Genomic DNA, 15119 nt, shown 5'->3' with positions numbered 1-15119 from the left:
GGTGAAGGATCTGCTGCGCTATAAGAGCGTGTGGAAGTTGTGTGGCAGTCCCTAATCAACGGTCCTGATATCATCAATCTCCACTGTAATTACTGAATCGGCGGTCCTGATTTCATCAATCTCCACTGAAAACCTAACTTCGTGCTTCTAATAAAATCACCCGAATATAGGCAACAAAGCAGAGGTAAAAGACACCTTAAAAGCTTGAACATAGGTCGTTCTAAGTTAAGCTAATCACTCGAATAAATCTCTCAAAAGGCGTGAGTGAAGATGGTGTGGTTATGACCTATTTATATAGAAAATTAGGTCAAAACGAATTTTGAAGTCGGATTAGATCACCAGCCCATTATATCATCAATCCACGCTGGAATCTTCAATTCGGAATAGAAAAGCTCAAAAGTTAATGGGCCGTAACTGTTGCGCAAACTGTTACAACAGAAACTGTAAAGCTTCCAGAATAATCGTAACAAGGCTCAATTCTGTCCGAAATAATATATCACGATTCTTTAAATATTTTGCCAACATTAAATCGCCAATTAATCTAACAACAATCTCCCCCTTTGGCGTTTAAAGGCAAAACAGAATCGTACCTGCGACGAGGTGACGATGACGATGAAGCTTCAACACCATTATAGCAAGAGTCCACCGTCGAGGAGGGGCAGACGGTCAATAGATGCACCTTCTCTCATGAAGTCCATCTCTCAATAAACAGATCAGTAACACTACGGATCACACTCAACATGACTGAGTGAACCGCTCTGATATCAATTGAAATTACTAAATCTGCGCAGCTGTTGCAGAAAGTGTTGTAACAGAAAGTGTGATAATTGCTGACATTTAGAGAAACAAAAAATAAACGATATGAGTGCGGAAATAATAAATAGACACCAGAGTTGGTAACCCAGTTCGGAAATTCGTGCATACGTCTGGAGGGCCTTTGGTTGGTGGAAAACAATTTACTATGATAACGTGGTACACTAAGGATTTACACTCAACGACTCCCTCGCTAGCTACCCAACCTACTTCTATCCTCTTCAACAGCAACTTAGGCTCCCCCTAAGCTCGAGATCCCTTCGATTCCCACAGAATATCTCTCCCGAGACTTCTAAACGAGTTTCCCAAAAATATGAATGGAAAAACCTAACCTTGTGCTTCTAATACAATCACTCGAATATAGGCAACAAAGAAGAGGTAAAAGACACATTAAAAGCTTGAACACAGGTCGTTCTAAGTTAAGCTAATCACTCGAATAAATCTCTCAAAAGGTGTGAGTGAAGATAGTGTGGTTATGACATATTTATAGAGAAAATTAGGTCAAAATGAATCTTGAAGTCGGTGTTAGGAATATTGCCCATTTGAAGATAATGAATAAATGATTACTAAATTCGATAATAAGATTACTTGATTAGCATTATATGATTAGTGAGTTGAGTTCTAAATAATTAGAATCAATAACAACTATCTTCCATAGCCTCCGTATTAAACTGAGTCACGTGCTGGGCACCTGAGTTCGGGCGGTGTGCTAAAACATGGTCGATGACTGATATACGCCTGGAAAGCTATATCTAAAGTCATATATGTGGAACACATGGGTGAAGGCTGATCACTATGTGGGAGCATTCTACACTTGTGGTAAGTGTACGACTTGGACACGTCTTGGTTGTAGATGTGTCGTTTAAGGACCGTTACGACACACTAACCGAGGCCACTATGATGGTCACAGTGAGACTTGATCTAAATCCTGAAGTGATCATGGACACTGGGTTATGTTACTGAGCTCTTTGACCAAATCGCTAAAAGGCTATTCATGCTAATCACAGCTTATGTCTTGGGAGTTTTCTCAGAGCATGATTCGAGTGGGAAGTGATTTACAGATACAGAATCCAGCCTTCCTGAAAGAAGGTTAATGTTTACTCACCTAAGGGTTGATTCCAGAACCGATAGATTGCTAGCACTTTCGAAGTAAGTAACGTTCGAAAGAATCTTTCGCTGGGGAAGCAACAATGCTTAGGGCTGATATGTATCAAGAGAAGTATAACAGAAAAATTGACTTCTCTTGACACGGGTTGAACCTGGAGGATCTTGATCACGAACTGACTATATCAGTGGACACTCATCACGATGAGTAAATATAATTCTAGTATAAATGAGAGTTCAGTCTTGGCTTACAAGGTGGAGTATTTGACCAAGATTAGACGAATCGATGGACAAAAGAGAAAAGACTATTTCGTCTTTTTCATCGGATTTGTTAAGCTCCTATTACTAGGTCCATAGTCCCCGATTCGGCTCTGATAAAGGCGGATAAGAACTTTCGTATAATGATGTCTATCATTATTAATCTCACTTGCTGTAATTGTGATTGACAGCATTAATTCTGGAAAACGGGTATTCGCAGAATTAAATAAATATTTATGGTAGAATTGTTTATTTATTGTTTGATCAAGTAAATAAACAATTATTAATTCTTTGTTTATTGTTGGACCAAGTAAATAAATAATTAATTGGGTTTTAAGCAATTGGGCCTTGCACACATGGAAAATTCGAATTAGGATTTTTGGCACTAGGGTTTGCGCAAATCTCCTTGGCCGTGTGCCATCAAGTTCGAAATTTCAATATTGGTATTTACCAATATTTTCTCTTTAGTTGTTTAAATAAAGGAGAGAGAAAAATGTACGATATTGTCCTATATTTTCTCCTTATTTAAAGGAAAGTATTTAGGAGAATATTTAGGAGAATATTAAGGAGAATAATATATTCTCCTTTATTATCTCAATAAATAAATTATTCTATATTTAAATAAAAGAATAATATCCCATAGATATTGATCTGATGGATGAGAGAAAAAGTAGGATTCACTTGTTGAGATCCAAGGGCCTAGATTAAATCCTCTAGTGTGAACATAATAAAAGGAAATAAAATATTCTGGAAGATTCCATGAATATCTCCTTTTTACTACTATAAATAGGGGTTCATGAGAAGGCAAAAATTAAGGATTTTGACCTAATAATTTCGTGCATTCTAGCCTCCTTGGCCGTGCACTTATGCTTCTCTTCCCATCGGAAATTCGTTTCCATTCTTAGTAAAATAAGAGAGATCTTGAAACACCTAATTTCGTGATCTAGTGAGATAAAGACTGTGCCCACTCATCTTTCTTATTTGTCTCGGAGATTACGTTTCGGAAGACTAAGGTGTCATCCTCGAGTCCTTCATCAAGACGACTCAAGAATAAGACGGATTGTGAAAGCTTTCAGTTCGTGAGCCAAAAACTGTAAGTATTCATTTTTCGTTCAAATCGGTTGCTTGACTTATATGCTCTCGTGAATTAAATTAATTAAACATAACTAGATCTTGTTAATTATAACCATAATTTAATTAGCTTATGATCAACGTAATTAATTATTTTTCCGCATTAATATGGTTATATGGTGGAATCATCTCAAACGAGTCGCATCGGAGCGATCGTTCGTGTCTGATGCGCGCTCGATCCACCAACAAGTGGTATCAGAGCGATTGTTCGTGTCTGATACCCACTTGATTCCCCAACAGTCGGATTAGGATCACCCGCCCATTATATCATCAAAATACACGTTGGAATCCTACCTCAATTCGGAATAGAAAAACCCAAAAGTGAATGAGCCGTAACTATTGCGCAAACTGTTACAACAGAAACTGCAACACTTCCAGAATAATCGTAACAAGGCTCAATTCTATCCGAAATAATATATCACGATTCTTGAAAAATTTTGTCAACATTAAATCGCCAATTAATTTAACAACATCCACCTTACCCACTCCTGCAACGATCTTGTCGCCTTTGAGAACTTGAGCATCGATAGTGACGGCGACGTGGCAATCTGGAACCCCGCCACGAGATGGTACTAGAGGGTAACATGAGTGCCGAGATTGTGAGGATTTCCGGGGGTGGACAGCTACGAAGATGTCTACCGTTGTGATGAGAGCTTAGTGAGACTCGATTGGGATGTTGGTGAGTCAGCCAAAGAGAACAATAAACAGAGTGGGAAAATGAGGTGATTGGTTTATTTCTCTTGTATTATATATACTCCATTTTTATCAAGTGATTTCAAGTAGTAATCATGAATGACCTGACACTAGGTTCATATCTTATAAATCTAAAATCTTATGAACGCGCGAGGTAAATAAGCCACTGTTTTTCAAAGCTTTGTTAAGGGCATTCTCTTACAAGTGACCATCGATGTAAATATCTTGACTACTGTGTTTCTTTCAGGTGGAGCTGGGTGTTGGACATTTTCTCTAGGGGATTTAAGATGGCTTACTGTTAAAGACGATTACAAAGGGTTTTTTTTTTTTTTTTGGTAAACTAGACTGATACTCGATGAGTTATTGGATGAATGTTTTGGATGCCCAAAAACGTTATGCCTGAAGTGCCATGTTAGTATGTTATATATAGAGCTAATTATTTACTAATAGTGTGATTGTATTGTTTTTAGTGCTATCCATGGTTGTGTACAAATCACAATGACTTGTTTTGTTTATGTCGTTGAAGCTGCATGCACTTTTGATCTTGTACTTCAAATTCGGTTTTAAATTTACAAACGTATAAGATGTTTTATGGGTATGTATACGATATAATAAACAGAAAATTAGGAAAATAGCCAGTTTAAACGTTTAACATTACTAAATAACCAGTGTTTGATAAATGTTAGGTAAATAGCCGTAAATGATTATATGGATTAATATATGAAAGTGTCTATTTACCTAAAATTTACATCTGTAAATATATGAAAGTGACTATTTATTTAAGATTTATCAAACATTGATTATTTATTAATGTCAAACATCTAAGTTGATTATTTTCTTAATGGACTCTATGATAAATGAAGGTAGACCGAAATTTTGAACCCTCGAAGATAATTTGGTATTAAAGAACTTGAAAATTGTCACATATATACTTGTTTCCTTAAACAAAGGGTCATTACATATACCTTATATGGTCAAAATTTATGGTAACAATGGTCATTTTTTATGTGGCCAAATGTTTTTTTGAAGGAAAACGCCCAGCTTCATTAACCAACCAAGGAAAGGACCACATCTCGGTCAATACAAGCCTTCAGCCACGCAGGGCTGTTAAAGGAGTAAAACTCAAAACCAGACTAAACATTTTTTAGCAATACAATTGGCAACCTCATTGCAGCAGCGAGGCACCCAAGAACAGAAAAGAGAAGGAAAAAAGGAGTCCAAAACAGAAGAAATGTCGGCTATGACTACACCTTGGAGCCCGAGCGTATGCCTGCCGTTGACCAGTTGCACAGCCCGTTGGCAGTCTGACTCGACCGCCGAGAGCACCCATCCATGATCTTGGACAAATCGAAGCCCCTCTCGAATTGCTCTACATTCTCCTGTTAACGCTGAATCCACGTCCATAATCCCCAAGCCCATGGATCCCACGACCACTCCACAGTGGTTACGGACCACTCCCCTAATCCCAGCCCGTCGGGTCTGCGCATCACAGGCCACGTCGACGTTCAACTTCAGCGTGCTGGGGCGTGGTCGTTCCCAAGACTTCTGGACTTTAGGCGAGTTTCTCCCATCGAGCTCTAGCTTGGGGGCATGAGTCTTGAAGCTTGCAAGCCAGCACGCGACATCCGAGACCCAAGCTCCAGGCGCTTTGACGGTATGCTCAAAAAGACGGAGATTTCGGTCTGACCATACCGCCCAGACCAGGCCGCTAAATAGGTCCAAATTAGGAATGGAGAGACACGTGAGCGCACGAAGGCATATCTCCTTGAATGGCAGAGCTCCGGTTTTTCCGACCCACCGTCGCAGCGACGAACTCTTCCAGATCATCTGGGCTCTCTCACAAGTCCAAATGGCATGCAAAGTATTTTCCGGGAGCTCTCCACAAAAGGTGCAGAACGGTAGACACGACATACCTCTACGCCTCAATTCTCCATACGTAGGGAGGGCTTCAAACCAGCATCTCCACAACAGATGCTTAATCTTTGGCGGGATATTAAGGCTCCACAACGCTTTCCACCACTTAGATTCATCGTTCGATGAGCTCGACGGCCCCCTGGTCTCTTCCCTCCTCGCGAGGCGATAACCCGATCGAATCGAGTACTGCCCATTGTCCTCGTAGTGATGTGGCCAAATGTTATACTTACACCATCATCATCACTTTTTTCCAAAACCGAGCTTACATTTCCGACGCAGGTAAAATGAGATGTAACATCATCAATATGATTTAGTGGATAACTATAGTCTACATCGGAATATCCGACTAGTGTTTTGTTTGTCATTGTAATATTTCATTAATAAAGATACTTTGAATTAATCATAACCATGAAATTAATCATCATGTCCCTGAGTTTTGTATAGTGTGTGTCATGGACAACATGGACCGAGTGTTGGATCTTATGTCACGGACCTTGGAAATCCTCACTACTACAAAATACCCTTTTAGAGTCGCTCAAAAAGCGACGCGCTATATTTTGGGCGTCGCTCGCACTAAAGTTTGGCGTCGCTTATGATCGAGCGACGCTCCACGTAAGCGCCACGTTGAATTGGCGAGTTTTTTTAATTGGGCGTCGCTCTTTTTTTCTGTGTCGCTTAATAACCTGGCGTCGCTCAATTTTTGAGCGACTCCAAGCTGGCGTCGCTCAAAAATTGAGCGACGCCAGGTCTTTAGAGTCGCTCAATTTTTGAGCGACTCCAGGCTGAGCGACGCCAGCCTGGAGTCGCTCAAAAATTGAGCGACTCTAAAGACCTCGCTCACCTCCAGGTTTTTAGAGTCACTCAATTTTTGAGCGACTCCATAATTTTTTTTTTTTAATATTTAAAAACTACGTTTACCCAATTTTCCTGCAACAAAACATACGAAACAATACTCAAACCAAGCAGAAAAACATATAGCAGCTCAAATTTCTCTTGCTAAATTTCATAATCAAGTTTTTTAACATAACAAAATAGCAGTTAATACCATTTTCACAATAATTCTAGATCAATATAAAGACATTTAGACTAATTCTAGTAACTTAACGCATCATAGTTCAATATAAAGACATCAACATACCATCCACAATAATTCTAGCATAATCTTGTCGAAGTTCGTCCATGTCGGTATCACTGTAAGTTTGCAACGATCGCAACTGAAATCAAAATAAATAAGCATATGAATAAACATACATAACATATTAAGAAACTCTATTAATTAGATACTTACATGTGCGAGGGTATCACGGAATGATCTCCCTCTAAAAAAATCTCTCATCATTAGTAAGACAAAATATCCGCACTCCGTACTTGAAGGTTGTTTCGGGCCCTATGGTAAAATACATCATTTTTATGAACATGTTTATATTAAAATTATGTATGTTTTATAGTACCTTTTCCTTATGCCAAGCGACCTTCAACGGCACGTTAAAATATCTTCCAAACGCTCTACATAAGATAATTCTAATAAGTCTAAATGCACAATAGAATTGTAGTTGAAAAATGTCATATACGATAAAAAAGTTACTACTTACGTTGAGAGGACGGATTTGAGATCACTCGGAATAGCATGATGAAGAGGATCAAAATGGTACACATGACCATCTCCGTCCATGACCAAAAGTATCCAATGCCTCCTAAATAAAAAAAATTCTTAACTTATAAACAATTTGAAAAAAAAATATAATAACTCATTAACGAACTTACGAATAGTTCCATGGCATAAGCAACATTTGTGTTCCTCTCAAAGCATCCAACCGAGATGCAATATGATTCACTCGATCATCGAAGCTCTTAGGTCTAACATCGATTGCAACTTCCACCGTGTTCACAAATCGATATTCGGTTTGTCGATTATTTGCGTACAAGTCCCTAATCAATGAACAACTTATATACGATTTTTCGTAATTAAAATAAATAGTTTTTTTAAGTATACATACCTCATGTATATCATAATAGTTGTGGCTCCAATCTCCTCGGATGCTAAGAACTGTTCAATATCTTCTTTTAAAACCATTAAATCCGCAGGAGTGCCAAATACTACAGGATCGGTGTCCATAGTGTATAAATGATCGTCTGTAGTGTTTTCCACAATATCCAACAACGTCGTAATTGGATTAGCAACATCTTGAGTGAGTGGGACAGTCGGAGGAGGAGGTGGGTGAGATTGTGGTTGCGTTCTAGGCGCGATCGGAGTTGATTTGCCTTTCTTCTTCGAGCTTCGCATGAGAACCTGCATACACTTTCAATTACATCTATAGTAATATAATATAACCAAAAACCAAAAACTAAAATATACTTACTTCTTCATCATCTGGTATAACTAGTCTCTTTGGCCATGCAACAATAGATTTTATCGCGTCGGATAGAATCACCATCTCGTCATCTACAGGAATGGGAAGTGGATCGTTCATGTGCTTGTCTTCCACAAACATCACTGCAACTCTGACATTTTCTGCATCTAGACGCCTCGTGTGAATCATGGGATTCGGGTTCTCATCGACCATTAAAATTCCCGATGCGACGATATTATCGATGTTCCCAATTGCAAGCAAACAAGTAGTTTCCTAAAAGACAATAAACAATAATTATATTCTATTTGACCGCTATTACAAACAAGTCACGACAAATGTACTAACCTTAGTAGATGGAGTACGTGTCGCATTTTCAGCAATTGGAGATGGCACGTACGGCTCGGCTCCATGTGGATTAACGAGTTTTTTGGGTCTCTTCATCTTAGATTTGCGTGGCGGCGGTTGTGGCGAGACACCTTCGGCGACCATAAAGTCTATTAACTCCTCATCTGTGAAATCCGGAGGATTAGGAGAAACAAAAGGTGTGCGAGGTGATCCTTGTTCTTCGGATTCTGGATGTGGAACCTTCTTTTTCGATCCTTTGGTCGCCTTTTGTTTTCGCATCACTGAGGGACCGGGTTCTTCCGTACACGTCTCCTAGTTTAAACAAGATAAAATTTATATTTGTATTTGATCCATGATAGGAAGGATATACCAAAACTACTTGATTTTATTACCTGACGTGGTTGTGAAGTTTGTGGTGTTTGTGATGCAAACAATGGAGAACTAAAAGACGGAGGATTATGAGAAACATGAGGTGTGTGAGGTGGTCTCTGGTCCTTCTTTTTCGATCCTTTGCTTGCCTTTTGTCCGTGCCCGACTGAGGCTTCGGGTTCTTCCACAAACGTCTCCTAGTTTAACGATAGTAAAATTTATATTATTATTTGATATATAATAATATGATGTACCAAAACTACTTGATTTTATTACCTGGTGAGGATGTGGAGTATCATGTTGTTGCGGCACCTGATGAGGATGTGGAGTATCATGTTGTTGGGGAGTATAGTGTGGTTGAGGCATATGAAACTGAGAACTGAAATCTCCATGATAGGAAGGAGCTTGTTGCCATTGTTGAAAAGGAGTACTAAAATCTGGGGGGAACTGAAAAGACGGTCCCCTGCTCCAACCTTCTTGCCTCTCTTGCTCTAAATTTCGTAGTCTCTCTTCAAAAATCTTTCTTTCTTCTGCGTATTGACGAACTTGCTCGGCGAGAAGCTTATTTTGCTCTAGAATCGCCATGTGATGTTTTTGACTTTGAAGTTCTGCTTCCTTTCTACTTTGTGAAGATTTTCCCTAATAGCTAGTCGGTGTTGTGGTTCCCCCGACACCTCGCACACGTCCGCTGTACTCGGGCTTGTTAATAGCCATTGACAAAATATCAGCCCTTCCAACTTCTTGTAAACCTCCTCCTTCTTTTAGTGCATTTAGCCGAGCCTACAAAACGCATATTATTAACACATATTATCATTTCAATAAATCATTCGAACAAAGTTCACAGTTTACTCACAATTTCTTTTTGAACGGCTAGTGCATCATCTACAAGCTCTCCTTTGGCATTTCTGTGTGACTCTATCCAAACCAAGGCACGATCCGGTATAGTTCCCTCTGGATGCTTCTTCCTCTATGTTAAGAACATGAATTATAGTAAATATATAAAAAAAATGGGACGATACATATACTATTAATGAGAAATAAGATACCATTTTCTCTCGTAACTCCGCGTATGATGTTTGCCCTAGTCGATGTGGAGTACTGTCTGTCTTCTTTCTCACTTGTTGCACTTTTCGAAGTTCCTAAGTCAAAATGTAAATTTTTAGAACTAGATTGTATTTAAGAAAAATGGTTACATAATAACTTACCGCAAATTCCGAACTTAGCCGCTTCTTCACATATTTGATCCAATCATCTTTTGGAATACCGTACTCATCTTCGTGAGACTCTGCAAAACTTTCCGGATTAATGTCTTCTTGAACGTTATCGTAGATCTCGCGTGTCAACCTATTCTTGAAATTACGCCACATTTTTCCAATTTTTTTCATTGCCTCATGTCGGTAAATATCCTCGATTTCAAAGGTTGTCTGAAAAATGAGTGTTAGATACTAAACAATTATGTAAACATCATACAAATAGTTTTATACTAAAAGAAAAACTTACATGAATATCGGTCCACATTATGTTCTTAAGGTGGAGAGGAACTTCGCGCCAATCATCGTAAAGAATGGACACTCTTCTAGCTTGAATACCCAAAAAGCTTGCAAAGCTTCTTGCCTTATCACCGATAGGCGCTCCATACTCATCCACGTCAACTTCGAGTCTAGTATCTTGACTCCTCGCATGTACTATTGCCGGGAGTTTTGTTGGACCTCTTTTTGCTCTCTCATTAGGCGTAGCATCATCGGATCCGGAAGCTTCATTGTCGGACATTTTAAACCTGCACAAACAATCAAATAATTATTAATCGATAATAATTCTATAATAACATCATACTGTTCACGATTCTCTTAAACAAATTAACTTACTTCATCATATTTTTAATCTACATAAATGCCCTCTCCATTCTCACGTAAATACAATAACTCCTCGTTGTCAACCAGGATATCAGAACATAGACCTTTGATAGGAGTTAACGTTTTAGCTAAAATATCATCATCATGCCCTTCATCCTGAAGTTCATTTGCGTAATCTTTACTCTGCGTAGCGAATACGTATGACCATCTTGACTTGCTCTGACTACGAACATAGAACACTTGTTGTACGTGTGTCGCCATCACGAACGGTTCTTTACGATGACCGATTCTATTTAGATCTACCACTGTAAATCCATTCTTGTTCACTTTAACACCATTATTACTCTCAACCCAATCACACAAAAAAACCGGCTGACGAAAGGACACGTAATCGATTTCTCATATCTCTTTGATAATTCCGTAGTATACCATGTCTGAATATATGGGATTTGTGTCTTTTGCACTCGATATCTGCATAGTCTTCGCAACCAAACTCACCCCGCTATTCTGCGTGAGTCTCTTACGATCACGTTCCTCTGTGCTGAACCGTACACCATTAATGATGTAACCTGAATGCTTGATAACTTCTGTACTCGGTATTTTTGATAAACAACGAAGTGTACAAATAGCATCGTTCTTTGTCAAAACTCTATCTTCTAACCATTTTGAAAATCTGCGCACGTGCTCGTTTTGTATCCATTTCGGAGTTTTATTTGTCGACGTATGTTGCAATAAATTCATGTGTTCTCTGCATTTTAAGATAAGAAGTTAATATATATATATATATATAGAAGACTAAAAATATAGGAAAATATAAAGTATGATAACTTACTCGATAAATGGCTGAACTAAATCGGAGTTCTCTAAGATCATATGATGCGCTTGCAAAAGCTGTGTATAGGAAACCGAACAAAAAACTCCATTGTTTAAGCCTTTACTTGTAACACTATCTCGAACAACATCAGTGCGAAGTCCAACAGCTTCCAAATCGTGCAAGTATTCAGAACAACATTCCACAGATTCTTCAGCCAAGTACCCTTCAACGATACATCCTTCAGGCCGATTTCGATTTCTTACATATCCTTTTAACACTTGCATGAATCTCTCAAAAGGATACATCCATCGAAGATACACAGGTCCGCACAATTGCAGTTCTCTCACCAAATGCACTGTAAGATGAATCATTACGTCAAAGAATGATGGCGGAAAATATTGCTCCAATTTACACAACGTGGTCACAATGTCAGATTGAAGCTCGTCAAGTATCGATGTATCAACAACCTTGGAACAAAGAATGTTAAAAAATGCACAGAGTCGTATAACGGCATCTCTCAATCCGTCTGGGAGCATCGACTCAATGGCCACGGGCAAAAGATGTTGCATCAAAACATGATAATCATGAGACTTGAGTCCAAAGACTTTCAACTCCTCCAAAGAAACATAACTTCGGATGTTAGCTGCATATCCCTCGGGCACCTTAATATCAAACAATGTTTGACAAAACTTCTTTTTCTCCTCTCTCATTAGAGTAAAAGAACATGGTGGTAGATATGTACGATTTCCATTCTCCTTCGGAGCTAATTCAGTTCTAATTCCCATATGAACCAAGTCTCGCCGTGACGATATACCATCTTTTGTTTTTCCCGGAATGTTAAGCAGTGTAGAAATGACACTATCGCACACATTCTTTTCAATATGCATGACATCAAGATTATGACGCACAAGTAGATGCTTCCAATACTCTAACTCGAAGAATATCGATTTCTTCTTCCAACTTCCTTCGTCGTAGACTACTTTCTCCCCTATTTTCCTCTTTACAGACGTATCACTCTTCGGCTTTTTCACAATTTTTCCCAGAGGCCTAAGTTTCATCTTCGACAACATATTAAAGGTTTCAACTCCTGACAATGGCTTTTTAACTGTACGAAACTCTTTTTTTCCATTAAACGCCACTTGACATCTGCAAAAACGATGATTTAATGGTAAAAAGCGTCTATGATTCATATACACAACTTTTTGCCCATATTTCAGGTATTCACCTTCAGTATCGTCTGCACAAATCGGACATCCCTTAAAGCCTTTGACAGAATAACCAGATAAATTTCCATAAGCCGGGAAATCATTTATGGTCCATAACAGAACAGCCCGAAGTGTGAATTCCTCTTTAAGATGTCCATCAAAAGCTTGGACACCATTTTCCCACAACAACTTCAGTTCGTCTATCAATGGAGCCAAATACACATCAATGTCATTACCTGGTTGTTTGGGACCAGAGATAAGTAGAGATAACATCATGAATTTGCGTTTCATGCACAACCAAGGCGGGAGATTATACGTCACAAGAACCACGGGCCAACAACTATATCTACTGCTTTGTAGGCTATGTGGATTAATACCATCGGATGAGAGAGCGAGACGAAGATTTCTAGACTCTTTGCCGAACGTCGGCCACTTTGAGTCAACATGTTTCCAGGCAGGTGAATCTGCGGGGTGTCGAAGCTTTCCATCATCGATCCTTTGGTTAGCATGCCAAGTCAAACTTTGAGCATGCTTAGGATTTCGTAATAATCGACGAAAACGCGGAATGATTGGTAGGTGCCACAATAGTTTTACAGGGATTTTAGATTGCTTTTCTGTATCCTTTTGCTGCTTCCACCTAGAAGCTTCACACATGGGACACTGCTCAAGAGTTTCATACTCATTACGGTAAAGGATGCAATCATTTGGACATGCATGAATTTTCTTATATCCCAAACCAATAGCCGCTAGAGTTTTTTTGGCCACATATACAGACGAGGGTATCTGATTATTTCCTGGCAATATATCTCTTAGCAAGCCAAGAAGTTCTGAGAACATAACATCGCTCGATCCGTATTTGGCTTTTAAGTTGAATAACCTTATTAAGGTTGAAAGTTTGGTGAACTTGACACAACCAGGATATAGAGGAGTTTCGGCGTCACTTAAAAGAGAATAAAGCTCGTCGGGATTGTCTTGAAGTTCATCTTGCAAATCATTAACCATCTCAGCAATGTAAGGGGCATCAACGTCTTCTTCATCAGAATTATCTTGAACGACAACATTATGTTCTGCCACATAATTTTCCCCATGGTGTATCCATATCTTATAGCTTTGATCGATACCCTTACATATCAAATGTTCTTTTAGGGTAGTAATGTTACCAAAGCTTAAATTCCCACATTTGACACACGGACATGGAATTCTCTCTATGTTTTCACATACACTAAGACAATGGTCCAAGAACTTTCTCACACCATCCACATATTGGTTTGAATCTCTACGAGCCGACATCCATAACTTATCCATAATAAAGCTATACACAAAAATTAAACCCAATTAAAAAAAAAGACATCTAAACTACATAACATATATGATCATCTCAACACAACAAAATCACACACAATTCACGTGCAAAAAAAAAGCGACATCTAAAGTCTAACCTACTAGGAAACATAACTTATTTAATCATTACAAAACAACAAAATTCGCACACAATTCACACACAATTCATGTCCAACAAAGAAAAAGCGACGTCTAAAGTCTATAAACTACTAGTAAACATAACATATCGATACATATATCAAAATCACAAAAAATAATCATTTTATATTATCTAGTGACACACAATTTTCAAGCGACGCCCAATATAATATGTACAAAAAAAAAATTGACATTTTATAAAATAAAATAAAAAACTTACTTGGATGCTAATACGGGCGGCGACGGCGAGTGAAAACCGGATTAAAGGCGTCCACAAACTAATGAGAGGCTGAAAATATGTAAAACAAATTTAATAAAATGTTTATTAAAAAAAAAAAAAAAACTCTACCTAAGCTCGACCCGACGACGGCGACCGAACGAAAGAGGGGCGGAGGGACCGGCGGCGACTATGGGCGCGGGGACGGCGATAAATAACAACAAATGCACATCCTTCACACCGAAATCAATAAAAAATAACCTAAGAATCTTAATATCATGAAATAAAAAAAAAAACAAAAAAAGATAAACAAAAAAAACCTAAAAAAACCCTAAAACTAACCTCTTACCCGTGCGTCACGACCGAAAACGTTCACCAAAATCACGACGCCGGCCGGAGTAGAGTGCTAGAAATGTGTAATGGTGGTGGAGGTGGTCGGTGGAGATGTGTAATGGTGGTGGAGGTGGGTTTCAATGGAGGTATTTGGGGTTTTGGAGAGAAAATGTCGAATGAGGAAGAAGAAGTGAGAAATAACCGTGTGCGAAATGTACTTATGCATATTTTTTTTTTAAA

General features: G+C 38.7%; 2 protein-coding genes across 2 annotated transcripts; both read right to left on the bottom strand.

The window, feature by feature from the left end:
* Nucleotides 1-51: 51 nt before the first annotated feature.
* LOC149385404 (uncharacterized) lies at nucleotides 52-6278 on the bottom strand. The gene is made up of 3 exons (XM_089626325.1): nucleotides 6144-6278; nucleotides 5164-6099; nucleotides 52-147 (listed from the first exon to the last, which is right to left on the bottom strand). The coding sequence occupies exons 1-3, from the start codon at nucleotides 6276-6278 to the stop codon at nucleotides 52-54; spliced, it is 1167 nt and encodes a 388-aa protein (XP_089482451.1).
* A 5381-nt stretch (nucleotides 6279-11659) lies between these two features.
* Nucleotides 11660-14038, bottom strand: LOC149385403 (uncharacterized). Its single transcript, XM_089627360.1, has one exon. The coding sequence runs from the start codon at nucleotides 13850-13852 to the stop codon at nucleotides 11660-11662; it is 2193 nt and encodes a 730-aa protein (XP_089483486.1). The 5' UTR covers nucleotides 13853-14038.
* Nucleotides 14039-15119: the final 1081 nt, after the last annotated feature.

The sequence above is a fragment of the Urtica dioica genome, chromosome 9 (genome assembly GCF_054948205.1).
Source record: "Urtica dioica subsp. dioica isolate 48M chromosome 9, U.dioica_male_clone48M_v1_H2, whole genome shotgun sequence".
Lineage (NCBI taxonomy): Eukaryota > Viridiplantae > Streptophyta > Magnoliopsida > Rosales > Urticaceae > Urtica > Urtica dioica.
This window is presented reverse-complemented; position numbering and strand designations above follow the sequence as displayed.

Coding starts and splice junctions, on each gene's coding strand:
- LOC149385404 (XM_089626325.1), bottom strand. CDS start 6,278: ATGACAAACAAAACACTAGTCGGATATTCCGATGTAGACTATAGTTAT. Junction 6,100..6,143: donor AAAAAAGTGATGATGATGGT/GTAAGTATAACA, acceptor GACAATGGGCAG/TACTCGATTCGATCGGGTTA. Junction 148..5,163: donor TGCCTCGCTGCTGCAATGAG/GTTGCCAATTGT, acceptor TGATTTTATTAG/AAGCACGAAGTTAGGTTTTC.
- LOC149385403 (XM_089627360.1), bottom strand. CDS start 13,852: ATGGTTAATGATTTGCAAGATGAACTTCAAGACAATCCCGACGAGCTT.